Genomic DNA, 27142 nt, shown 5'->3' with positions numbered 1-27142 from the left:
GGCTGATCACACTGAAACATGCATAAAGAATAAACCAGGCAGGTGAAATGCATTTGTGAAAATGATTTCCATACGCATGGAAATCCAGAAGGTATTGTCAGTGATTCTGTGCTCCTCAGGGTTGTAGTGCCTGAAGTTTGCAATTAATTAGGAAGTATTGAACTGATAATGTCGACTTTTACATTTAGTCTTGTGAAAATTATTGTTATAAACTGTGCTATTTGAAAGAGGTCCAACTGTGTTGCATATGGTATATGAAACTTGTAATTATTGATATGCTGCTTCACTATGTCTGAAAGCTACCTTTTAAATTTGTGGAATGTCAAATTTCTTATGATACATTTGCTATTTCAGCTTTATCTTAAATATATATCCCAATCATTTAGTTTGCACTCTCTCTAAAATGAGATCAGAAAAAGAAGGATCATAAGGGCATTCATTTCCTGTTTACACTGTTATGCACTTCAGTGTGATTAGCTGATAACTCTGCTTGCTGACATCACGTGCTGGATGTCTGGAGATCCCCTTGACTTGACACCAGATTCACAATGATGGAAAAGAGAAAACCCATGTTGCACTGTATCTTTGTGGGCAGTTTCCCATGATCAATGACTTGTCAGTGTTGACAAATTTGACATGTTTGTGAAAGTTGAAAATTTATATTTAGATGTACATAATTATTATGTATTGAGGGTGAATATTGTACTAAAAGGGATAGTTATCTGGAATTCAGGAATTCAAAGCCTATCAAAGGTGAATTGAATTGGTTGCCTACCTGTGATGCTCATGGTATCCATTCATGAGTACTCACTAATTATCTATTGTTCATGATTATTATAGTGTACATAATATGTTATACTGTTTACTTGTTATCTTCCTTTTAAGGTCCAAGAATTTACCTTTTGTATCCAGATTTCAAACCTCTTTAATAATGTGATGTGGAAGATTCATAGTTTGATTAAGCTGATGCCGTGAAATGTGAACTCCTTTACGTGGTTGACTGGATTTTTTTTATTGCAGATATTCAGAGTTGCAGGTTTTAAAATATAATCTTTGGGCAATTTGTAAATGTAAACAAGTATTATGTACTAAGTTTCTTTTTTGCCATCTTCCCTCAGCTGAACGTGCTTTGGATACAATGAACTTTGATGTAATCAAAGGCAAGCCTGTTCGTATCATGTGGTCTCAACGTGACCCATCTTTGCGGAAATCTGGAGTTGGCAACATTTTCATTAAGAACTTGGACAAATCTATTGACAATAAAGCTTTATATGACACTTTTTCAGCTTTTGGAAACATACTTTCTTGCAAGGTAAGAATGAATTGGACCTCAGTTATCATTGTCAAATACCTTTCAACTATCAAAAGTTTATCTCTTGTTATGTTTTGAGAACCGTGGCCTCAGCAAAACTGAACATCTACCTAACCGTAAAATTTAATTGGTTAGTGTTTTGTCACCTTCTAAATCTAGTTAAATCTAAATAAAAATGCAGATGCTGGAAATCAGAAACAAACAATAGAAATTGCAGAAAAGCTCAGCTGCAGATCTTGGGACATTCTGAGGAAGGGTCACTGGATCCGAAAGGATAACACTGATTTCTTTTCACAGATGCTGTCAGACCTGCTTAGCTTTTCCAGAAATTCCTGTTTTTTGTTTCTAGTTAAATCTAAATTGTGTGCTTTTCGTCTTGAAAACTAGAAGCCATTTTCCTTCTAGACTTTGGACATTGTGAACATTCTAGAATTTGGTTTGATCTATATTGATACCTTTAATCGTGATTAATACTTTGAGTTGCCTTGCTCTTCTGTCTGCCAGATGATTGAAGCTGAATCCTATCTTTTTGCACCACTTCTAAAACTTGAATGTTGAATAGAATATTCCAGATGTTCTACTGTGACAGTGCTAGAAACGGACTTTCTCAGATAAAGGAATTTGTTACAGCTGCAAATTTTGTAACATTTCCCAACTTTGGCTGGACATTCTTCTAGTCTGGAGCTGCAACTTCAAGTTTTACAGTACTTCATACATATTCAGAGATGGATGAAATTCATTGCTTTAGGAATTATCTACAGAACTCACAATCCTGTTCATTTGAAATTTATTAAGTCTAGGTCTAACTTGGGTTAAAGTAAGATTTACATCTACTAACTAGAATCCTGAAATAAATATTTCAGAGTCTCAAATTCTCAGTCATGTTGCTGTCAGCTCCTCCAAAAATATGCTGTTTTGGTCCTTCCAATTTAACAAACTTAAACTGACACCATCAATTTAAAATTCTCACTGCAGTCTTCAAATTTGTTTGCTTTGCATGCATCTTCTTTCTTAAATACATCCAGCTCTACCTCAGAATACTGATTATCTTCACTCATGTATCCCTGGCTCCTTTCAGCCCAACACTGGCAACTGTCTTCAGCTGTCCTCTTACTCCTTCCCTCTACTCTCAATTCCCTTCTATTAAAACCCACCCTCCCAAAACTTTTGATCAACCCCTCCTAATATTTATTGCTTAGGATAATTGTCCTGTTTTGATTTGCATCTCTACCAAGTTCTATTGGACACTTTTCTATGAAGGTATTGTACAAATATAAATGGCTACATTTTATCAAAAAATAATAAGTCAGTATCGAAAACTTTGATTGAAATGGAAAACATTTAATATTTGTTGTTAAATAAACATGTGAATTGTGCATTGTTACCCAAGGATTTTGTTCCCACCAGGTGGTTTGTGATGAAAATGGGTCTAAAGGCTATGGATTTGTTCATTTTGAAACCCACGAAGCAGCAGAACGAGCCATTGAGAAAATGAACGGCATGCTACTTAATGATCGTAAAGTGTACGTATATGGATTTTAAATATCCAGATCTCGACTATAGGTTTGCAATTTTTTTTACTACAGGATATAGAAACCAATGCCGAATATTGTTAATTATTAGGAAGCTTTCTACCGCAAGATCTACATAGTGCAGAAAAATGCTAAATAAATACTTATCCTTGCTTTGAGTTTCTGTAGAGCAACTTGTCAGGAAGTCTTTATTTTTTCTGACCAAATATGTGGCTGGTCAGAACTAATAACTAGTTAGGAGGTGTCTCAGTTAGCTTCAATATTTCTGGACTATAAAGAGACAACATTGATTAGAACTCATCTACCTGGCTGCTTTTCAGTAGCCTCGTTAAAGTGAATGTTTGGGTGTAAGATAGGGAAATAATTGCACTGTTTATAATGGTCCATTTTTGAATAACTGCCACCTATCCAGGTTCATGAATGAAAACTTCTTGCTTAAGTGACATTCAGCATCTTAATGTTAGTAAACATGCCAGAGGCAGTATACCTTGTAGACCCATACATGAGTCCTGCTGTTAGAGAGGAATAAGAATTAAAAATACTATTACTAATTTCAACATTAATTCTACAGATTTGTAGGTCGTTTTAAATCCCGCAAAGAGCGTGAAGCTGAGCTTGGAGCCAAAGCAAAAGAATTCACAAATGTATACATCAAGAACTTTGGGGAAGATATGGATGATGAGAGGTTGAAAGAAATCTTCAGCAAATTTGGTAAGTTTTGTTTCACTTGTGCCTGTTTATTTGATCACTCCAAGTATCAGATTTTGGATCAAAGAAGGGTTGATTTGTTTCATCCCTGCCCCACTTGTTTTGTCTGAAAATTGTTATATCTCCTTATTTTTTAGTTAGTGTCATTGCTATGTCTGCTTTAAACACTTGGCATGGTAATTTTTGTCTTTAACTTTAGGTTTTGTTAAATTTCCAGATATTGGAATAGTTTGAGTTGCCTGAGATGGCCATGGGTTTTGTCTGACATTTTGATTCTGTAACTTGCTCGATAATTATATCTAAAAGTGCACCCCTTGTTTATATTTTAAGTGATTCAGGTTATTAATTCTAACGTGTTGGTACTGTGTAAGATTTATTGTCCTCTGAAGCGACTAAAGCTCATCTAGGTCACAGTCTATAAAAAATAGGATTCTGTTGCCTGTCTTTAAGATTATTAGGGCAAAGAAATATGTTGCAAATACTGGTACGTAAATGGATTTTTATTCTATTTTCACCTATCATTATGCACTCTAAGCTCCTTGATTATAAATGATCTGCAGGAAGATATTTTGATCCATAGCTCTTAGTTTGTACAGTAAGACCTCAATTATCCGAACAAGATCTCAAGGTTCTGTAAAAAAGGTATTAGGCAAGTCAGCATTCAGTTATCAGTTAAACGGCATTATGGCATGCATTTACAGATAACCAAGAAATGTTTTACAACCGGCTTTCCAATTACTACTTACGATAGATCAGTTTTAGGTTAAATGACATTATGGTGTGCCTTACCGGATAACCGAGAAATATTTGGATAACTAGCAGTCATAAATTACCGCTTGTTTATGATCAGATCAATTATCCGAACGATCACTTCTCTGAACAAAATACTCCTGCCCGTCTCATTCGGATAATTGAGGTTCTACTGTATTTTCATATTCCCTTGTATACCTGTTTCATTACGTGAGATTGTGGCTTCATCAGTTAACTATTTTCCAATGTGTCTGGTCTCCTCCCCAAATGTTTGACACACTTCAGGGCAGAATTGATCAAGAAAGACAGTGTTAGATAATTTAAGGAGGCACCTAAATTTGTGCTGCATTGCATCAATTAACAAACAAAGTCTTTGACAATATCGTAAAGCTCTGTAGCTTTATCAAATTCATCAACCACCTTGTGCTATCTTTTTATAGGCGCATTCCTGAGTGTAAAAGTCATGACTGATGACAGTGGAAGGTCCAAAGGCTTTGGCTTTGTCAGTTTTGAAAAACATGAAGATGCACAAAAAGTAAGCTCTATAAAGTCAAGTGATAAATCAATAAAGGTACTTTACTGAAATTAGATTTGTACATAATTTTCAGTTGAGAATTGTTATGACACAGGCCACGCCCCTCTGTTAATGAAAGCCAAACACCCAGAAAAGCTCGCCTGGCCTCGTAATTTGTTGTGCGAGGGAATGAATGAGAGCTCCTAATTTTCACTATTCAAAGAAAAGTAATTTATTTTCCAAACAGAACACTAAACAAACACTGGTAACAAATCTAAACCCCTCTTTTCTTAATTACTGTCTGATCCTAAGTCTACAAAAATGCTGCTCCAATAATACAATTAAACATTACATTAACTTATTCTCAAGTCCACATAGACTCTGTCTTCTCTGCTGTCTTCAGTCTTCCGTCTGCTGATCTCCCTGGGTTGTTGTCTTACTTTTTTTTACTGCTTTTACAGGAAAAGGTATCTTTGATAGTCTTCCTTATTTCTTTGAGAGCAAGATGTTAGGTGGGCAGTTAGCTCTCTTTCTCCATGGCAGTTGCTCTGACTAACTTTCAAAATGCCCTGGTTTTATATTCATTTGTCCGATGTTGTCAACACAATAAATTTAAGCTAAATTGGGTTTTAGTATCCTGGACACAATTTAATTGGTTAAATTTGAATTGTTATCAAAACAGCAACCAAAACTCAGGTACTCATTTAACAGCCATTTGCTACATGTATCTATTTTGGAACAACCTGCATCTTAGTTGTTGTGTTCTGCAGCTATGGCTGTACTTTAAATTTACTTTAAAAATTCAAAAAACACTTATTTTAAAAGTGAACATAAACTCTTTCGACTTCGTAACACCCGCCCCACTTAAGAAAAAATGAACGATCATAATCAAAGGAGGGCTTAATTTTTTTCTAATTCTTAATACCGTTACTATGAAATACATATGTCATTAATCTAAGTTATACCTTTCATATTCATTCTGCACACATATGTAACATTGGGATCGATACAGTCCAATCTTGTCTTAACCTTTTTAAAATCTATAATGTATCTGCAATCACATTTTTACAACCCACAACATGTACAATTTATAAATTAAAAGTCTGATATTTTTGTCATTAAATCTTTCCATGTACACAACCATCTCCGATACATTGTTTGCCACATAAACATTAAGATCTAAGGCCAGTACTAAACTTAATAACTTTTTTTCAATGGTTGAGTGTTTTCTCTGGTGGATATTGAGTTTCTTTGAAAAGTAGTCAATTGGCCATTCAATTTCATCATTATCTTCTTGCATGAATACAACTCCAACCCCTATATTGCTAGCATCGATTGCAACTTTGGAGGGTTTTAGAAAGTTTGCTGTAGCTAAAACTGGTGCAGTGGCTAATAAGGCTTTTAAATTCTGAAATGCTTCCTGGCGTTGTTCTGTCCACCAAAATGTTGTTGTTCTTGAGTAAAACCCATCATCGATGCCACCACACTGCTGAGGTTTGGAACAAACTTCTGGTCAAATTCACTCAGTACCAAAAACTGAAGCACCTCTTTCTTCGAGAATGGTCATGGAAATTCCTCGATGGCCTTCGTCTTCACATTCCTTGGGGTCATCCTTCCATGTCTGTTGTTATGTCCCAAGAACATCACTCCTGCCTTCGTGAATTCTGTTTCCTTTAAGATTAGATTAGATTAGATTACAGTGTGGAAACAGGCCCTTCGGCCCAACATGTCCACACCGACCCGCCGAAGCGAAACCCACCCATACCCCTACATTTACCCCTTACCTAACACTATGGGCAATTTAGTATGGCTAATTCACCTGACTCTGCACATCTTTGGACTGTGGGAGGAAACCGGAGCACCCGGAGGAAACCCACGCAGACACGGGGAGAACGTGCAAACTCCACACAGTCAGTCGCCTGAGGCGGGAATTGAACCTGGGTCTCTGGCGCTGTGAGGCAGCACTGCTAACCACCGTGCCGCCCACAAGTTTAAGTTTATTACCAGTTTTGCTTTTCATAATCGTTTAAAGAGCTCTGCCAAATGTACCATGTGATTGTTTCATGAATGGCTAGTGATCACTACATCATCCAGATAAATGGCACAGTTTTTTAATTCGGTCATGACTCTGTTCATAAGTCTTTGGAATATGGCTGGTGTATTCTTCATTCCAAAGGGGATCACTTTAAATTGATATAGCCTGTTTGGGGTTACAAACACAGAAATTTCTGTCGCTTTCTCTGCTAAAGGTACCTGCCAATAACCATGCAGTAGGTCCAAATATATGATATACATGACCTGTCCAACTTTGTCCTCCAACCTTGGTATTGGATAGGAGTCGATTTGTTACAGCATTCACCTTCCGATAGTCCACACAAAATTGTTGAGTCCCATCAGGTTTGGGAACGAACATAATCGACAAACTCCACTCACTCTGACTAGGTGTGATGATGTCTTGGTTGAGTATTGCATCCTTCTGAACTTGTGCAGCTTTGAGAGGATTAAGCCTGCAGGGGTGGTGTTTTATCAGAACAGCATTCCCTACTCCCACCACATGCACAATAGTATTAGTCTTCCCCATTCTATTGCTGCATATGTCCTCATACTGCTGCAACAAACCTGTCAACTCAGTTCTTTGGTCCTGAGACAGAGAGCTCACTATCCTATCCCACTCTTCAAGGTTTCCTCATTGTGTCTCAAAATTTGAGAAATATCGAAATCCATGCCATCTGGATTTGATTCGTCAGTCTGCATGGCAGTATTAATATTGTTTCTCTGGTGGCTTTCCAATCCTCGGGCACATTTTTACAGATATGGCAATATTCAACAACATCCTTATGTTGTCCAGGTCAATAGAAGTGTTCTTGTCCTTAGCCCGAGTCTTCCTGACACCTAAAGTGGCGGCTTCCTGGTAATTCATATGCTGCCTGTAATACTTCCTGTCTGGGTGCTACACGATCTGGTGCACTTCCACCCATTTCTCCTCTGCACTAATCTGCTGTGGTCTCCATTTTCATCTTTGGATTCTATCCTTAAAATAATAACCCTCAGAAACATTCTGATTCCTTTTCTGAGTATGCATCATAATATATATCTTTTATTGTCTCATCTTTCTGTTTTAAGTCCATTAACCTTTTAAGACTAAACAACTCTGCCTGACCCTCTAGCTGTCAGGTTTTTCTTCCATTACATCGAACAGGGTGTCAGCTAACTGAACATCAACTCCTTCATCTTTCTCTTTAGTTTTTCCTATTTGCTGTAACTTATGACAGTGGGACCTTGTCACTACACAGTCTGGAAACATTCCAGGGTATTTTTCTTTTTAACTTCAGTTCCCTGGTTTTCCTTCAGCTCCTTCACCACAAGAGGTGTCACTTTCACCTTGGATCCCGCTAGATTGTTTCCAAGAACGAACTCTATTCCTGGAACTGACACTCTATCAATCATTCCCACTGTTACTTCCCCAGTCTTGATTTGGCTTCCCAACTTTACCTTACACAGGGAACGCTAAATTTCTGTCCACCTATTCCACAAATGATCATCCTCACGGGTAACATGTCAGAAAGAGTGCAAATACTTGCATCTCTTACTATTAGAGACTGACCAGATCCCTATCTTTTAACATTGTAACTTCTTTCCCTTCTCCCCCATTCTTCCTGAGTAAACTTTACCTACAGAGGTAAAGTCTTTCTAGAAATCGGGCACTAACTCATTATCCAGACCCCCTCTTGACCGTGCACTATCCTGCAGCTCCTCAACTTTTCTTGGGGTTTCCTTTACTACTTCCATTAATCCCACTGGCTTAGTCTCTTTTACCACATCTTTTCCCCTAGTGCCTTGCATCAACGACCAGCACTGGTACTTAGGTGTCCCACTGTACCACAGTGGAAACATCTGAGACCTTTCATCCCTTTGGGCTTCTTTTTTCATCTATGGTAAACTATGAGCAGTGTGATCTACCGTTTTGAAGTGAAAGATCTCCCTTTCTCCCAATTGCATATCCCTCACAGGATGAAATTCCTGTCAGAAGCTAAACTTGCCTTATGCACCCATGCATATTCATCTGCCATCTCTACAGCTCATCTCAATTCATGAGCCTTCTTTTTATCCTCAAGTTATCATCTCTGGAAGTGAGTTTTTAAATTCCAGAATAATCTCTCTTCGAGCTTCATAGATCTTGTCTATTTTCAAAGCAAGCACCCATCTTTCAAAATTACTGTGTTTAATTCTTTCAGACTCAACATAAGTCTGTACTGGTTCCTCCTTTGTTTCTGAACCATTGTCTATGTGCTTCTGGTACCAATTCATAGGCATTCAAAATAGCCTGTTTGACATCTGCATAATCACTTGACCCCCTCATCTGACAGCGTTGCAAATACCCCACTAACACTGCCAATCAGCTTCGTCTGACCTAGCATTACCCACAAGTTCTTTGACCACTCCATCTGCCTAGCCAATTTTTCAAATGAAATAAAAGAGACATCGACATCTTTCTCATCAAAACGTGGCAATGTTTTAACATAGTTGTATACATCCCTACCATCTCCCTTCATCTCTATCATGTTAACTTGACTTTCCTGACTAACTTCCAACTTCTGAAGGTCAAATTCTCTCTCCTTTTTGCTCTCTGCTTTCTCCCTTCCGCTCTTTTATTTTGCGCAGCTAAGAACTTTTTTTCTCCCATTCTTTATCTTCTAACATGGTCGTCTTTCCCTTTCTTTATCTTCTAATTCTGGTTACCTTTTCTGCACATTTAAATGTTGATCTATTTTGGTAATAACCTCATCTTTTTTCAGAGACATATGCAATTCCAGCTCCAGTTGTCTGCCAATTGCAGTAGCTTTCTTAAGTTCACTTTTTGTAAAACTTCTAAAGTCACTTCTTTCACCCCAGAAAACATTTAGTAACTGTAAGTGCCACTTCTGTTACTTTTGATCTAACCAGCTACAAGTAACTGAAATTAAACAAATTTTTCTCACCTAAGTTTTATTTGAAGATCTAGGACACGACTCGTCAAATGTGTTTAAATCTGCTGGGACCTTTTGTACCTGAAATCTGTCCAAACTTGTTCAAATCCTGGACGACAAGCCCCCAAGCTGGTAATGTGCAGAAGCTGAACCCCTCTTTTAATTAAAACCAAATACCCAGAAAAGCCTGCTTGGCCTTGTAATCTGTTAAAAGTATGAGGGAGTGAAAAAGAACTCTAAATTTGCACTATTTACAAAAAAAAATTATTTTCCTAACAGAACATAAAGCAAAAACCATTAACAAATTTAAGTCTTCCCCCCCCACACACCTTCCTTTTAACTAATTGCTATCTGACCTCAACTCTATAAAAATGCTAGTCCAATAATACAATTATTAAACATTACATAACCTCAAGTACACACAGTCTCTGTCTTGCATCTGGTGATCTCCCTTGTCGTCATCTTACTTTTTACTGCTCTTACAGGAAAAGGTACCTTTTGATAGTGTGCTTTCTTATTTCTTTGAGGAGTTAGCACTCCAGCTGTATAGCAGTTGCTCTAATCAACTTTCAAAATGCCCTTGTTTTATACTCAACACCATATCCTGTTCTTGCCCAATGTTGTCAATACAATAAATTCAAACTTTTAGGGTTTTAGTGTCCTGGCCATAATTTAATTGATTAAATTTGAATTGTTGTCAAAACAACAACCAAAATCCAGGTACTCATTTGACAGCCATTTGCTACATGTATCTATTTTTGAACAGCCTGTCTTTTAGCTGTTCTGTTCTACAGCTGTGGCTGTACTTTAAAAATTCAGAAAGCACTTTCGATCTTAAAGTGAACATACACTCTGTTGAATTCGTTATAGCGTTTAGGATGTATCTAGTACCTAGTCATTCCTGCCTTTGCGGTACATTAGCTAAAAGGATCCTTGAGATGTAGCAAATTACTTTGGCCATCAGTTTATACATTTACTGAAGTTGCACTGGATGTTTCTTCCAAATATTAATGTGTGCACTATATTTATTAGGCTGTTGATGAGATGAATGGCAAAGAAATTAACGGGAGGCAGGTTTATGTTGGCCGTGCCCAGAAAAAAGTAGAGAGACAGACAGAACTGAAGCGTAAATTTGAACAGATGAAACAGGACCGGATCACAAGGTATCAGGTGAGTAGCAGACTTGCTAGTGTTTAAGTCACTGACCTCAAGCAAACCAAATTATACCTCTGAAAATAGGTGCCAGATATATCTGCTTTTGGATTCAATTTATTTGAAAGTTGCTTCTGATAGTAACTACTACTATTCAAAAAGTGGCTACTGGAATTAGATTTCATTATTTGTAACAGAACAAAAATAAATTGATTCATTGTGCTATAACTTGACTATTGATCTTGAAGGGAAATCTTGATTTAATATAATTAGATATAGACTGTCCTCAAGGGGGAGGGTGTACACATTGTTTTCAATAATTGGTAAGTTTGAAGTTAACACTAAAATTAACCATCTATGTGTTTTTCAATTAGCCTGAATGTTTAGGCATTCATTTACTGTTTTACAGCTACCTGGTGTCCCTTGGCAACATAGAACACACTTTTGAGTTCCACATGGACACTAATGACTGATTAGTGTTTAATAATAACCTTTAGAGCTGATGGTAGCCCACATACTGTTTGTTTGGTTTTCAGAGGGCAAGAAATAAGTTTCTGTTGTCTAGAATTGGCTAATAATCCTGTATTGAAATAAAAGGAGACAATTTTAAGGATTACTTAATTGAACATCTCTGTTGTAGGGCAAAAGCTGATATCTTTTTTTAAAGCATATTCTGTGGGCTTCTGGCAAAATCTTTATTATACCTTCTTAGTTGCCCAGGCAAAGGTAGTCTGGTTGCATTTTAGGATTTCAACCCAGAAACAATAGTTAGGATGGCATGTGACTTGAAGGTGGTAATGTTTCCACATGCCCGATTGGCAAGTTCTTTAAGGTGATAGATGCGGGTTTGTTTGATGCTGCTGGAGGATTTGCTGAAGCTGCTTTGTAGATAAAACTTCCACGGCCAATCAGTGATTGGGGTGCTGAACAAGCAGATTACTTTGCCCTGGATGTTAGTTTCTTGAGCAGTGCTGATGGCATATGACTTGTCGCTTATAGAGAAGACTGGGCTGGAGGTGATTGTCCTAGGTATGACTCCAAAAAATGGAGATAAAATTCATGACAATATGGAGAAAGTATTAAATGATCATACTCAGTCAAAAGCTGGCTTGATGTCAAGGACAGTCACTCTTCACATCTTTTAGTTCTTCATAGCCTTGGAGCCAGTATGAACCAGTGATATCCAGAGATGTGGAAATCACAATGAGCTTTGGTGAACAGGTTGTTGATGACTGAGTCCTGTTTGGTAACATGATTATCAGCACCTTGCAGGCACGTTGATTGTGACAAGGCCCATATGGCACAATGTTTGTTTGTGGACCGAAGGTAGCTAGGCAGTTCTGTTTTGGCGAGATGATGAGAGAATAGAGGGGTGGCTCCTTCTGGACCCCAAATCTTCAGTACAACTGGAAGCTTGTTACAGCGCTTTAAACTACTGTTGAAACTTAATTGAATTGTCTGAAGTAGCATTTAAGGATGGTGGCAACCTTGGTGAATGCTGCGACAGATCATTGCCAGTCCCCAAATGTCAAGGCAATGGTTCAAGTGTTTCAGCCTTGGACTGCACCATTGCTGATAATGTAGATGTTTAAGAAAATACCTGATTTTTGTCGTATGTTACTATATGTGGCTGTATGTCGCATAACTTCGACTTGTGGGGTTGCATAGCTGTATATGTAGTATATAACATACCACTCTTATTTATTACGTAAATGTTGCAATTCACCGTTTCCTTAGACCAAAGGGTAAGAAGATCAGAAAGTTACAAGTAATCTGGAAAATGCTGTCCTTCTGGTGCTTATTTCAGTATACTTGTGATTAAATATGGTTTAATTTCAGCCATTTTTCCATTATTAGGGCGTCAACCTCTATGTCAAAAATCTGGATGATGGTATTGATGATGAGCGTCTGCGCAAAGAATTTTCACCATTTGGCACAATTACCAGTGCTAAGGTATTTGTCTATTTTGTTTTCAATTCATAATGTCGTATTAGAAAAGGAAAGATTTAAGCCAGTGTGTTGTAGAGATATATTGGTGGTGAATAACTTTAAGAATTGTTTTAATGTTTTGCTTTAATCTCCGGGCACTAAAGAAATTTGGATGGTACGATTTCCATTAAGAATCTATCCATGAGGCAGACAGAAGGGAAGCTTAAAAGAAACATTTGTGAGAATTAGTCCATTTTGAATACTGCCTGGACAACTGTTTTGATGTTTTCAGTTGATTTAATTTAATGAATGGAATAATTCGTAATCACGGTGAAATAATCTCGATGTTATTTGTACAGGTGATGATGGAGCATGGACGCAGCAAAGGCTTTGGATTTGTTTGTTTCTCCTCACCAGAGGAGGCTACCAAGGCTGTAACAGAGATGAATGGCCGGATCGTGAGCACAAAGCCCTTGTACGTTGCTCTGGCTCAGCGCAAAGAAGAAAGGCAAGCTCATTTGACAAACCAATACATGCAGAGAATGGCGAGCGTCAGAGCTGTGCCAAACCCTGTAATCAATCCTTATCAGCCAGCTCCACCCTCCGGCTACTTCATGGCTGCTATCCCTCCTGTAAGTATATACAATATACCACCTGAAGAGCTGGTGGTGAAATGCACATTTTTTTTATTGGAAGAATATAGTGTTATATAGCATATCAAAAATTAACATGCAATTAGCACCTACTTTTTAAAAACATGATTGATACTAACAAAACCGTTTATTCACAAAAGGCACAGAACCGTGCTGCATACTACCCAGCAGGCCAGCTTGCACAACTTCGACCAAGCCCTCGATGGGCTGCTCAAAGTGTCAGACCACAACGTAAGTGTATCAGCAAGATGGTGGTTTTAATGGATTGTTTTAATCATATGTAAACATTCATGTTGCATGATTATGGCTTAATTCAAGTTTCCTTACTTTCTGTGGAATTGCTTTTGTCTTTGTCAGCATTCCAGAACATGCCTGGTGGTATGCGTCCATCAGGTCCTCGACCACCAGCACTCAGCTCCATGAGACCAACTTCTGCTCAGGTGCCACGTGTCATGAGCACTCAGCGTGTTGGTGAGTTGACTGTATTTTTTTTGTTCTAACGAATTTCAGGGGCACAGGTTGATATGTAGTTTGTGTGACTGCAAAAATTTCTGTTGCAACTTCAGTGTATCTTGGAAACTTGGCAGGAGTCAGTGCTCTCCGTGGTATTGGAAATGATCTGTGGAGAGCTACTGGCCTCAGGCTCACAGCTCTGGAAGGATGTGACCAGCAATGATCCTAGGAAAGGTGCAACTCTGCCCAATTGTGCTTGGTTGCAACTTGAAGGGGAAGTTGTGGTTTATTGATAATGTCACTAGACTAGCAATCTAGAACCCCAGACTATTTTTCTGGGGACATGAATCCCACAGTGGCCTACCATGACATTTCAATTCAATAGAAATTTAGAATTTAAAAAATGGCTAAATGATCATGTAACCGCTGTTAATTTTCATAAAAACCCATCTGATTCACTCATGTCCTTTAGGGGAAGGTAATCTACCACCCGTACCCAGTCTACAAGTGGCTTTAGACCCACAGCAATCTGACTCTTAACTGCTTTCTGAAATGTCTTGGGAAGCCACTCCATTCAAGTGCAATGAGGGGTGGGCAACAAATGATGGCCCATCTAGTGACACCCTACATTCTATGAACAAATTTTTAAAAATAAAATCATGGACTTTCCCAAAGAGGTGATAGTGTTTTTGCTGGTTGGAAAGCAGGCAGTCAGGACCCCTATTGCCTCTTAAATACTATACGGTTACCTTCATTACTGGGTGAGGTCTATAGTTCACTCCAGTAGGTGAGTTGGTAACTCATCTATGTGTCTCCTTAAAAGATGTGGAACAATTGTTTCCTCCCTTTTTAAATTTGTGAAGAGGCCGAGAGATTGGCATTGGCTGCTTGTCCTTCCAAAATGGTGGTAAATGGTTGCTAGTAAGAAAAACTAGTTGTCTTCAATCTCAAACTTAAGCTATTTAGAAGTTAAGTCAGTGTTGTACTGTAGACATGCTAATGAAACTACAGCTGTCTGCAAGCAAACAGCAATTTATTCCATTGCATTATCTGGCCTTGTGTTAAATTTGTAAAAAGTAGAAATCTAAAGGACACCACAGCCTTTAGATTTAGTTTTGATGTTCGGTTTTATAAACTCTCTTTTTCCCACTGATGCCATTTTGAGGCTTGGAGCATATCATGACCCCTTGGTTTGGGGGACTAGGTACACGAAGACCAATCAGAGCATGCTAAGCCATTGCTACCTTGAAAGTACTTAGCTCGTGATCCCATTTTGGGATTCTGAGGCATAGAAATGTAAAAGCACTGTTTTGAAAAGTACTCTTAAGCTCTGATCAGTTTTATCACTATACTCAAAATGGAACACATCTGCGTTTTGAAAATTGCACTTGATATTTATTTATTGTCTTGAGCATTTAAGATGGTGATGATTATCTCTCATTTCCATTGAAAGAGAATATCACTTAATTGAGCACAATTTTATCTATCATTTGCTAATCTCGTCCTGGTTCATTGCTGTCTTAACATGAGTGAAAAGCTCTCCTGGATTGTAGCCCTTCTCAAATGCTACGCTAATATTTCAGTACATTGCTTAGAGCTATGGTGTTTCATTGAGTTAGAGCAGTAATTGCATTTTTGAAGTGCTTTGACAGCCTCTGTTGCGAAAGTTTGAGTCAAAATGGTACGCAAGGGATTTCCCTTTAGTCTGAGATAAATGAAGACGAATCGTGTACACGGCTGTGTTTCAGGATGATTACACTTTTCTCTCGGGTGGTGCGTGCCTGTTAGTCTTAAGTATTCCTCAAAATGAGGAAGACAATTCAGTGGGTTGTTAAATAGTTATCCAAAAATTAGCTATTTTTAGTACTTGGTATCAAAACCAGTCCATTTGATTTGCCAGAGTATCTGTACTCTTAGCTGAATGGAATATCATTTAATTTTCCAACGTTATATGTTGTCTTCAGTTCTTTTGTGTTGAATTTTGTTTTGAATTAGCCTGTCAATATTTTGCTTCATATTATTTTGTGGTAGCTCAGACCATTACGGACAAAGGATTTTGAGAATTTTGGACTTTTGGGAGTGTTTTATCTTTATTATTTTGTAAGCCAACACAGCAACACAGACAATGGGACCTCGCCCTGGTGCTACTGCTCCTGGTGTCCGTTCGTTTACACAGTACAAATATGCTGCAGGAGTACGCAATCCTCAACAGCATCTAAATGCTCAGCCTCCAGTTGCTATGCAACAGGTATGTAGACTATGTTCTTACTCCCAAATAGTTATGCTGCAATGTATTGTAAATTAAGCTGTCCAAGTTTATGGAACACATGATCAGTACACAAATGAAGTCTAATCTGAAAGCTGTTATAATTCAGTACTGCCCTGACAGCCATTATCTCTTTCATGTGGATGAACCTGAAACATCCTAATATGTATCCATTCAAGTGTCAGTCTTGGTTACTGGTATCAGTTCCATGAATCAGAAAGTTGTGTGTTAGTGCTTTGCTACACTGACTTGAGCGCGTTTTCTAGATTGACAACTATGGAAGTGGTCTTCTAAGGACTTTTTGAATATTTTAATGAATCTGGATAAAATAGGTTGCCAGTTTAAAGCTTCTGTGTGCTTGTTTCAAATAGTGTAAAATTGTCTATGTTAGCTCAATATTGGCATCTTAATTGTTAACTCATTCCATACATTCATTGGCTTTAGTTATAATGGCTATTTGTGCTGATTCTTGAGCTGTTCTCCCAGTTTAAGTACATTCTGGTAACAACAAACTTCTATAATCAAGCCTTCCCCAGTGCTACCTGCAACCCCTTACTGACCACAAAGCATGGAAATAATGAAACAACAAATGCTGGAGATCACAGAGGCTCAGGCAGTATTCATTGAGACAGCAAGCAAGCTGATGTGAAGAGTCATTTAGACTGACCTACTGTGATCTCCAACATTTATTTTCATAGATTCCAGCACCTGCAGTGATTTGCTCCCACATGCAGGTAATGAATTGCAGTTGTTTGTGAGGGTGATTAAAGGGCAGTTTGATCTCTGAATTTGCTTTTTCCGAAATATAGTAATTATCTGAAGATGATATGACTTGAAAACTTCATAGGTTAAATGTTCTCCCTTTTCAGCCTGCAGTTCATGTACAAGGCCAAGAACCCTTGACTGCCTCCATGTTGGCTGCTGCCCCTCCCCAAGAACAGAAGCAGATGCTGGGTAAGAATCCAATTAATTGTTAAGAGACAACATGAAATTGTTCTTTCTCTGTAATGGCAAGCAAGATTTATGTAAGGCAGAGGTGACCATTGCACCTTATCATGTGTTAGTTGTAATAGAATAGTAATTATAGTTAAACCAGTGGCATTCAAGAACATAAGAAATAGGAGAAGACTACGTGGCCCATTAGGCCTTTTCTACCATCTGTATGATCACGACTAATTTTGGGTTTCATTCAACTCAACTTTCTTGCCTGCACTCCATCTCTCTTAATTCAGACTCTATAGCGACTTAAGTATATGCAATGGTGACACATCAGAACTCTGGAGTAGAGAATTCTAGCTGTTCAAAACAGTTGTTGAGAGAAGATAATTAACTCCTTATCCTGAGATTGCACCTATGTTTTAGATTTTCCAGCCAACAAAAACCCATTATCTATCCTGTCAGAGCCCTGCAGAAATTTGAATGCTTCAGTGAGATCACTTGTTCTTCTAAAATTGAGCGTATATATAGATTTGATTTACTCAGTGTCTCATTATAGGATAACCCTCATCCCAGTAGAGTGATGATGTGGACATAGTGCTACAGGAGCTTAAATTGAGAAACATTGAACTGGTTAAGGAAGTATTATGCAACATGTATCCATGCTGTATGTGACTACCTTTTGTAATATTTGATGCTGACACAAATTACTAAAGAGCAAAGTGTTTAATTTCCCACTAATGTTCAGCTTGATTGCAATAAAGCTGAATAAATCTGGAGTATAGGTGATTGGGATATCCATGAGATTTGAGGTGTATTTCTAAATCAGGTTGTATAAAAATGCTTAACATGAGGCTGGTTTTTGCATTGTGCTCAGTTATTCAGTGAAATATTGCCTTGCAGGTGAGCGCCTTTTCCCCTTGATTCAGAATATGCACCCAAGTTTGGCAGGTAAAATCACTGGAATGCTTCTCGAGATAGACAACTCTGAATTGCTTCATATGTTAGAGTCACCAGAATCTCTGCGCTCCAAGGTAAATCTGATGCCTTTGTTTATACCGAAAGTAACATCTATATTGTGATGTTTGTTGTTACAATTTAATAGTTGCTATAGGAATGTTGAAAATGTGCCTTCACATTTTCCAGTTTTCAGATTTTTCTACCACAAATTTGAATAGTATTTGCCATTTCTACAGTTATGTGACTGTAGTATCACACAATGCAATGATTGTTTTGACTTTTCTAATTCAGGTTGACGAAGCTGTTGCTGTACTGCAGGCCCATCAGGCAAAAGAGGCTGCACAGAAAGTAGTTGTGCCAAATGCTGCAGGTGTTTAAATTTTTCAGGTGAGCACTGATTGAGGATATATTTTCCACAAAAGAACTGATATTTGATGACAATATATTGCTTCAGATTTTTAACTTGACAGCAACTCCTTCATAAAATATGGCAGCTTAGTCCATGTTCACTTTATGTAGTGCTGGGTAAAATCGGATATGGAACCTGGTGCCAAGTTCTTTTATATGTAACTGCAATTAATTCGTCCATTTTAGTTTAATCATTGAAATGTAGAGTCATAGAGATGTACAGCATGGAAACAGACCCTTTGGTCCAACCTATCCATGCCAACCAGATATCCCAACCCAATCTAGTCCCACCTGCGAGCACCCGGCCCATATCTCTCCAACCCCTTCCTATTAATATACCCATCCTTTTAAATGTTGTAATTGAGCCAAAATAATTGAGAAATTCCCCAATCACTGCGGGCACGTGCTGGGAAGTTGATAACTGGAGTTATTTTTTCTGGAATTTTGTAGCATGTTTTTATTCAAGTCTCTGTTTCATTTTCCTTTAGTGTGAAATTACCAAAATCTGCTTATTTCTTTGCAGTGATGTGCCCATTTGTTTAATTAAAATTTTGCAAACCTGTTAAGAAATATTCATTAGATTAAAATGTTAAGATGAAATTAAGTTGAAAGAATGAATACGCAAAATAATTCTACTTCTATTTTTCCTTGTAGGAGGAGGACCATGAAGCTTGCATTTATTGAAGAAAAAAATTTAAACATTGGAAAAAGCTAAAAAATTTTAAAACATCGCAAAACAAAAAATGTATACAAAAAAAGAAAGGAAACCTCTAAGCTTATGAAACAAAGTCACTGCCAGGTCTGGCATAAGTGATGCTAGTCCTAGACTTAATGGGAAAATAACAAAAAAAATTGTAAAATGAAAAGTTTTCTAGGCCGGGGTAGGTGTTTTATGGACAGAAACGTTGTTTGCATTCCTTTCTTTAAAGTTTTGTAATCCATTACTGTGGAAATGCTCAGCAGATCCACACTGTTTTTAGTTAGCAGTGTGTTTGATGGTTGAGCATTAGAAACTGAAACGGAACGTTTGGATTATAGAATGCTTGCTTTAATAAAAATGCTAAATAATAATGTGTGGTTCTTGTTTCATGTTACACTTGAATTAAATTCTTTTGGTAGTAAGTGTTCTAAAATCTTTGATTATAGTTAAATGAATAAAAATAATTTGCTTGATTGAACAAAGGCCCATTTTCCAAAGAGTTTATGACACCCCATCTTCTACAACCATAGTAGCTACTTGTTGATATTTTCTTTTGGAGTATTCATATTCATTGAAGGTGTCAGTATAGAATGACAGAATCCAACATCTTGACTTGTGTGAAAATTGGAAACCATCAGTAGTTGTCCCTCTTTGTCAGTCTTGCTGTCAATCTATAAAATAAAATGCTTGGAATACAGCATCATTCAAATTTTATGAAAAGGATGCATCTACCAGCTTTTTTTAGAGTAGAATTCTAAATTTCATTGGTAAATACAATGCATCGGGAAATAAACCATTTTAAATTCCTGAAGAAGGGCTTATGCCCGAAACATCCATTCTCCTGTTCCCTGGATGCTGCCTGACCTGCTGCGCTTTTCCAGCAACACATTTTCAGCTAAATTCAATTAGCAGCAGCCCTGAAAGTCTAAGCATTTATTTTTCCTTTCATTATTTCCATGTTATGGTCAGGTTTATGATAGCTCCAACCATTGTTTACAATTTTTATTGTGTTACAGGTGTTCTAAATGTTGCACAATTAAAAATGATGACCAGTATTCGATACTAAATTCTTGAACAGGTTTCTGGAAATCCCTTGAACAGTGTAGATCTTTGTATGCCTTACTACATGCTGACAAACTGTTTTGAGTAGTTACCTGGGCTTGATGTATCCCTGTTATGGCAGTATAACCCAAGATATTGTTTGGTATTTAAGTGACATATGTTGTCAGTATTATGAAGTGATTTCTACATCAGTAATCAGGTTATAGAGATCCAAAACACTGAAATCTAGATTTCAAATCTGAACATCTTTCAGTGATAAGATGGAAATATTAGACTTTAATACCACAGTCTGGTCGAATCAAAAGGGAAAATGTGCCTGTTTTGGGTTTTCTGGAAGATGTGCATTCCCGTTTAGTGGAGCTGGAAAAAGCAGTCCTGGAAAGCTATTTAAAATGTCACTACTTCCTGTGTAGCTGCCACATGTGCTAAACAAACCAGATTTTGGAATATCTGGGGGCTCCATCTGTGACCAGTCTTTCATGATCATACAGAACTGATCTAATTTGCTAATGTGAAAGGGAGAAATCAAGGTAGTCCAGTTTGTGCTATTTTGCGTGGTATTGTTATACCAAATACTTACATGGTAAGACTAAGTTTAAAATGGGTAAACCAAAGTATCAAGATACTTATGAAGCTTTTGAGGGATAGGGTCAACTTTTCTTTTGGCAAATATAAAAAAGTGACTGGGGCCCTGTTTCAATGTGTCCAATACAATTGGGAAATACGGCCAATTTTGTTTTATTGAAAAGGTTTTTATTTTTATAAAATTACAAAAATAACAATCAGTATAATAATTACAATAAACTAACTACTACACTATAAAACATTTTTTTAAAAAAGCTGCCATACCACAATTCTAAATAATTGAGCATTTTGCTCAATCAGCACAACCCCCCACCCCAAAGCTCCCCATCATCAGGAGCATCAGTTAGCATACCCTGTGTTTATTCAGAATTCTTCCTCTGGGCACCTGGATCTCGTGGCTGAGCAAAAGCCCTTGTTAATATGGCTGACCAAATCTGCTTCAAGATTAGATTAGATTAGATTACTTACAGTGTGGAAACAGGCCCTTCGGCCCAACAAGTCCACACCGACCCGCCGAAGCGCAACCCACCCATACCCCTACATTTACCCCCTTTAACCTAACACTATGGGCAATTTAGCATAGCCAATTCACCTAACCCGCACATCTTTGTGACTTTGTGATGGTTTTGTAGAAAAATTCTGTTTTCTGGTGCACCACACTTGTAAGGAAGTCTAGGAGGATGTATTCCATAACTGGCAGGTCCAAAGAGCTTTGAGACCATCTCATCAAAATGTTCTTCCTCACACAATATATAAAAATATTAAATAGCTTTTCCCCATGCTCATCTTATGCAGGCCCAGGACAAGAGACACCGGATCTACCTTGACCTCACAGTCCCCAGGACCCCCTCCATGACATTTGCTATAGTGACCCAATACTTGCAAAGCCTGTGGCATGACCACAAACAATGGGCAAGAGTACTAAAACCTATTTTGCATTTGGGGCACAGTGGAGATGCTCCCTCACAAGCCGCTCTGGGGCCAGATGAACCCTATGAAGGACTTTCATCTGTATAACATGCATTCTGTTGCAAATGGAGATCTTTCTCTCGTTCTCCCAAATGTCAGTATTTCGAGGCACCACCTTCCAGTAAATGGTAAGGGGTGCTAATCTGGAGAGTACCTGTAGTCTGAAGAACTCTCCTCTCTACTTCTGATTGATTCTTATAGGTCTGACGTATAGCCACCTTCTGGATAATGTCCCTAACCTGAAACTAACGAAAGAGCTGGGTAATTCATACTTGCAACTCAACTGATCGAAGGACAATCATGACCTCCCCCTTAAATAAATCTCCCAGACAAAAGACTCCTCTCCACGCCCGTAACTTAAAACTAGAGTCCGTCCAACCTTGGCTGAAATCCTGATATTCCTACTACAGGAATAAGAAAGGAGATTTTAGATAAGCTGCCTTTGTTGCATCGCTTTCCACACTTTAACTGTATTGATGACAATTGGGTTTCAACAATACACCATGACTGTCCTCACCCATGAATAACAGATTAATAAGGGGGTACTTCGCCTGGACGGCCTCGATACCCAGTCATATTGACCTCTGGTCAATAGTAGGGAGCTTATTTGATACCTCAATATCTGGAAGGTTTACCACCACCACCTCCACATTCCCCAGGGAAGCTGCAGTTTGGTAAGCTTAAATGAGAGGCTACCTTTGATACCAAATAAAAGAACCTAGCCAACAATTAAGTGTCAGCAACGTTTGCCTAGGCAACAGCAGAGGGAGCATTTGCATGGGATATAATAAGAAAGGAAGAACATTAATTTTAATAAGAGCTATTCAGCCTAACCAAGATATTGGAAGAATCTCCCAACACTGAAGATCCTGCCTTAACTTATCTAGCAATATCTTGATCAGATGGGCCAATGGACTGAGAAGTGGCAGATGGAATTTAATTTCGATAAATGTGAGGTGCTGCATTTTGGGAAAGCAAATCTTAGCAGAACTTATACACTTAATGGTAAGGTCCTAGGGAGTGTTGCTGAACAAAGAGACCTTGGCATGCAGGTAGATAGGATAGTGAAGGTGGTGTTTGGTATGCTTTCCTTTATAGGTCAGAGTATTGAGTACAGGAGTTGGGAGGTCATGTTGCGGCTGTACTGGACGTTGGTTAGGCCACTATTGGAATATTGCATGCAATTCTGGTCTCTTTCCTATCGGAAAGATGTTGTGAAACTTGAATGAAACTTGAAAGGGTTCAGAAAAGATTAATAAGAATGTTGCCAGGGTTGGAGGATTTGAGCTATCGGGAGAGGTTGAATAGACTAGGGGTGTTTTCCTTGGCCTGTTGGAGGCTGAGGGGTGACCCTGTAGAGGTTTATAAAATCATGAGTGGCATGGATAGCATAAATAGACAAAAGTTTTTTTTCCCTGGGCATAGGTTTAGGGTGAGGGGGAAAAATATAGAAGAGACATAAGGGCAATGTTTTCACACAGAGGGTGGTACGTGTATGGAATGAGCTGCAAGAGGAAGTGGTGGAGGCTGGTACAGTTGCAACATTTAAAAAGCATCTGGATGTGTATCTGAATACGAAGGGTTTGGAGGGATATGGGCTGGGTGCTGGCAGGTGGGACTAGATTGGGTTGGGATATCTGGTTGGCATGGACAAGTTGGACCGAAGGGTCTGTTTCCATGCTGTACATCTCTATGACTATGACACTAAATGCATAAAGTTAGCCTTCTCGAACTGGTCAAAGGCAGGTGTAATGAAAATGCCTAGGTACAGAAAACCTCCCTTTGACCACCTGAAAGGGAATCGGATTTCACCTTCGAGATCGGTAGTCCAAGACCCCCACGGGCATGGCCTCTGACTTCATAAAATTAATTTTATATCCCGAGAAAGAGCCAAATACGTTGATACGTTGTATTAAATGTGGCACAGACACTGCCAGGTTTAATAGGAAAAGGAGAACATCACCTACATAGAGTGTGATCTTACGTTCCTCTGAACCCACCTCCAGAGCAATCATATTGGGGTCCCTCTGGATAGCCTCTGCCAACGGCTCAATCACCAGAGTGAACAATAGTAGTGAAAGAGGACAACCTTGTCAGCTGCCTCTACCGATACTAAGATTATTAGATCTTATGGCATTAGTAAGGACTGCTGCCATAGGATCACTATATATTACTTCCACCCATCTGATTAAAAACCCTACTGAGACCAAACCGCTCCAGAACATAAAAAAGATACAGCCACTCCACCTGGTCAAGCACCTTATCCACATCAAGGGAGACCACCAAGCCTGGAATCAACCTCTGTGGACACACCTGGACCATATTTAGTACTCTTCTAATGTTATTACAGGATCTACAGCCTGCCCCGAGAGCTGTGATTCGCTGTAATTTAATTACGATGGCCTATCGAAGTATGCGATCTCGGCTGCCTTCAGCTGGGTCTCGAGCAGACATTGCTGCTCTCTCCTCTGTCGTTTCTGAGTACCTGAATAAGAGATGATTATACCCCTTGCGTAGGCCTTGGCAATCTCCCAAAGCACAGAATGGTTACTGGCTGTGCCCGAGTTGATATCCAAAAACGCTTTAAACTCCCGCAAGAATTATTCGATAAACTTACTATCCTTAAGGAGAAGGATTCTGGGTAATCCAAGATGGAGGATGGGAAAAATTTCTGGCTGTAACAGGCTGCTCCTTTTTTGAGGTATTTTAGGTGTTAGAGGTGATTTCCTTGAATTCCAGGTGCAGCAATTACTGTTTTATATGCTGTCGCATTGTTTTGGAATTTTGGAGAAGGTACAGTGGTTCAACAGTTAGCACTGCTGCCTCACAGCGAGAGGCACCCAGGTTCAATTCCTGCTTCGGGCGACTGTGTGAAGTTTGCATATTCTCCCTGTGTCTGCGTGGGTTTGCTCTGGTTTCTTCCCACAGTGCAGGTCAGGTGAATTGATCATACTAAATGGCCCATAGTGTCAGGTTCATTACACAGAGGGAAATGGGTCTGGGTGGGTTACTCTTCGGAGGGTCGGTGTGATCTTGTTGGGCCAAAGGACTTGTTTCCACGCTGTAGGGAATCTTATCTAAAATGGCACCTTTAATAGGGAGAGGAACAGACGAAAGCAGCACATGGTCAGATCAGTGCAGAAGAGAGAGTGAGAAAGAAACCACACTGCTAACTTACACAGCAGTGAACCTGTGCTGTTACTGCCTTTGCTGTTTGAATTCATGTATCACTGGACATCGGAGTGCATCTAGGAAAATTAACAAACAGTAAAATTCACAACCAACCAATCCTGGAGGAACCTGTTTGGAAGAGGTCACAGCATAGAGACAGAAAAGTGAATAGTTTGAAGTGTGGCCTTGCAGTAAGTCTGCAATAGCGAGTAGAGTGGATTCTTTCTTGATTATATGTTTTATTGAGTATGCCTCTAGATTAAACTTAAAAATATAAGCCTTAAGTTTGTTCAATGTGTGCAGGAGAGTTTCCTGACACAATATGTAGACAGGCCAACAAGAGGTGAGGCCATACTGGATTTGGTTCTGGGTAATATGCCTCTAGATTAAACTTAAAAATATAAGCCTTAAGTATTAAGTTAGCCTGGAGCAGCGTTTTGTAGAGGAATAAGATGGTGCTATTTTCTGGGTCTACAGATTGGAAGGAGCAAAAATGGCACTTAATACAGTGATATGCTCTTCTTGTCAGATGTGGGAGTTTAGGGAAAGTTTACGTGTTACTGAGGATTATATCTGCAATAAATGCCATTGGTTGCGAATGCTATCAGATCAAATGGATCATTTGGAGTGACAGTTAGAGGCAGTGAGGAATTTACAAGAGCAAGGAATGTGATGGATGGTAGTTATAGGAAGGGAGAAAAGTCGCAGATACAGTCAAATAGATGGGTTAACTCCAGGAAAGTTAAGAGAGGTAGGCAGGTAGTGTAGGAGTCTTCTGTGGCTATCCCCATTTCAAACAAGTATGCTGTTTTGGAAAATGTAGGGGGTGATGGGTTCTCAGGGGAACATAACACGAACAGCCATGTTTCTGGTATTGAGACCAGCTCTAATGCAACAAGGGGTACGTCAGGTTCCAAGAGATCAATTGTGTTAGGGGACACTCTAGTCTGAGACACAGACAGATGTTTCTGTGGCCAGCAACGAAAAAACAGAATGGTGTGTTGCTTCCCTGGTGCCAGGATCAAGGATGTTTCAGAGAGAGTGCAGAATGTTCTCAAGGGGAAGAGGGCCCAGCAGGAGGTCATTGTACACATTGGAACCAACGACATAGGAAGAGCAAAGGACGAGATTCTGAAAGGACGATATAAAGAATTAGGGCAGGAATTTAAAAAGGAGGTCCTCGAGAGTAGTAATATCTGGATTACTCCCGGTGCTACGAACTAGGATAGGAATAGGAGGAGAGAGCAGATGAATGCGTGGTTGAATCTCTACTGCAGTATAAGTGACCTGTCCAAGAAGGACGGATTGCAACTGAATTGGAAGGGGACTAATATACTGGCGGGAGATTTGCTAGAGCTGCTATGGAGGATTTAAACTAGTAAAGCGGCTGGGGGAGGTAAGCGGTGAGACCCAGGGAGATACTGAGGAAAGAGATCAATCTGAGACTGGTACTGTTGGGAACAAAGGTGAGTCAAGCATTCAAGGCAGGCAAGGACAAAGCAGAGAACAAGGTAGGACTGATTAATTAAACTGCATCTACTTCAATGCAAGAAGCCTAACAGGGAAGGCAGATGAACTCAGGGCATGGTTAGGTACAGGGAACTGGGATATCATAGCAATTACAGAAACGTGGCTCAGGGATGGACAGGACTGGCAGCTTAATGTTCCAGGATACAAATGCTACAGAAGGACAGAAAGGCAGACAGAAAGGGGGCGTGGTGTGTTTGATAAGATATAACATTCCAACTGTACTGAGGGAGGATATTCCTGGAAATACATTCAGGGACGTTATTTGGGTGGAACTCAGAAATAAGAAAGGGATGATCACCTTATTCAGATTGTATTATAGACCCCTAATAGTTAGCAGGAAATTGAGAAACAAATTTGTAAGGAAATCACAGTTATCTGTAAGAATAATAAGGTGGTTCTGGTAGTGGATTTTAACGTTCCAAACATAGACTGGGACTGCCATAGTGTTAAGGGTTTAGATAGAGTGTTAAGCGTATACAAGAAAATTTTCTGATTCAATATGTAGATGTACCTACTAGAGAAGGTGCAAACCTTGACCTACTCTTGGGCAATAAGGCAGGGCAGCTGACTGAGGTGTCAGTGGGG

At 38.9% G+C, this 27142-nt stretch overlaps 1 protein-coding gene and 1 long non-coding RNA gene across 5 annotated transcripts in view; one reads left to right on the top strand and one right to left on the bottom strand.

The window, feature by feature from the left end:
• The window catches only part of LOC122549152 (polyadenylate-binding protein 1), a 24883-nt gene extending 5272 nt beyond the window's left edge, over positions 1–19611 (top strand). The window contains exons 2-15 of one of the 4 annotated variants that reach the window (XM_043688495.1): positions 1119–1312; positions 2720–2835; positions 3416–3555; positions 4743–4873; positions 10816–10953; positions 12793–12888; positions 13224–13496; positions 13658–13748; positions 13875–13988; positions 16085–16218; positions 17106–17190; positions 18076–18206; positions 18424–18519; positions 19195–19611. In XM_043688495.1, coding sequence (XP_043544430.1) covers positions 1119–1312; positions 2720–2835; positions 3416–3555; positions 4743–4873; positions 10816–10953; positions 12793–12888; positions 13224–13496; positions 13658–13748; positions 13875–13988; positions 16085–16218; positions 17106–17190; positions 18076–18206; positions 18424–18510 — 1730 coding nt within the window. In that variant the 3' untranslated portion in view covers positions 18511–18519; positions 19195–19611. Of the gene's footprint in view, positions 1–1118; positions 1313–2719; positions 2836–3415; positions 3556–4742; positions 4874–10815; positions 10954–12792; positions 12889–13223; positions 13497–13657; positions 13749–13874; positions 13989–16075; positions 16219–17105; positions 17191–18075; positions 18207–18423; positions 18520–19194 lie in introns of all 4 variants that reach the window. The other 3 variants (XM_043688494.1, XM_043688497.1, XM_043688496.1) reach the window with 3 other exon arrangements.
• The window catches only part of LOC122549155, a 26167-nt gene continuing 18536 nt past the window's right edge, over positions 19512–27142 (bottom strand). The window contains exon 2 of the long non-coding RNA XR_006311433.1: positions 19512–19911. This is a non-coding gene — a long non-coding RNA (uncharacterized LOC122549155). The remainder of the gene's footprint in view (positions 19912–27142) is intronic.

Source organism: Chiloscyllium plagiosum, chromosome 4 (genome assembly GCF_004010195.1).
Source record: "Chiloscyllium plagiosum isolate BGI_BamShark_2017 chromosome 4, ASM401019v2, whole genome shotgun sequence".
NCBI classification, from domain to species: Eukaryota; Metazoa; Chordata; class Chondrichthyes; order Orectolobiformes; family Hemiscylliidae; genus Chiloscyllium; species Chiloscyllium plagiosum.
Note: the sequence above shows the minus strand (reverse complement) of the source record. Positions and strands in the feature narration are given on the sequence as shown.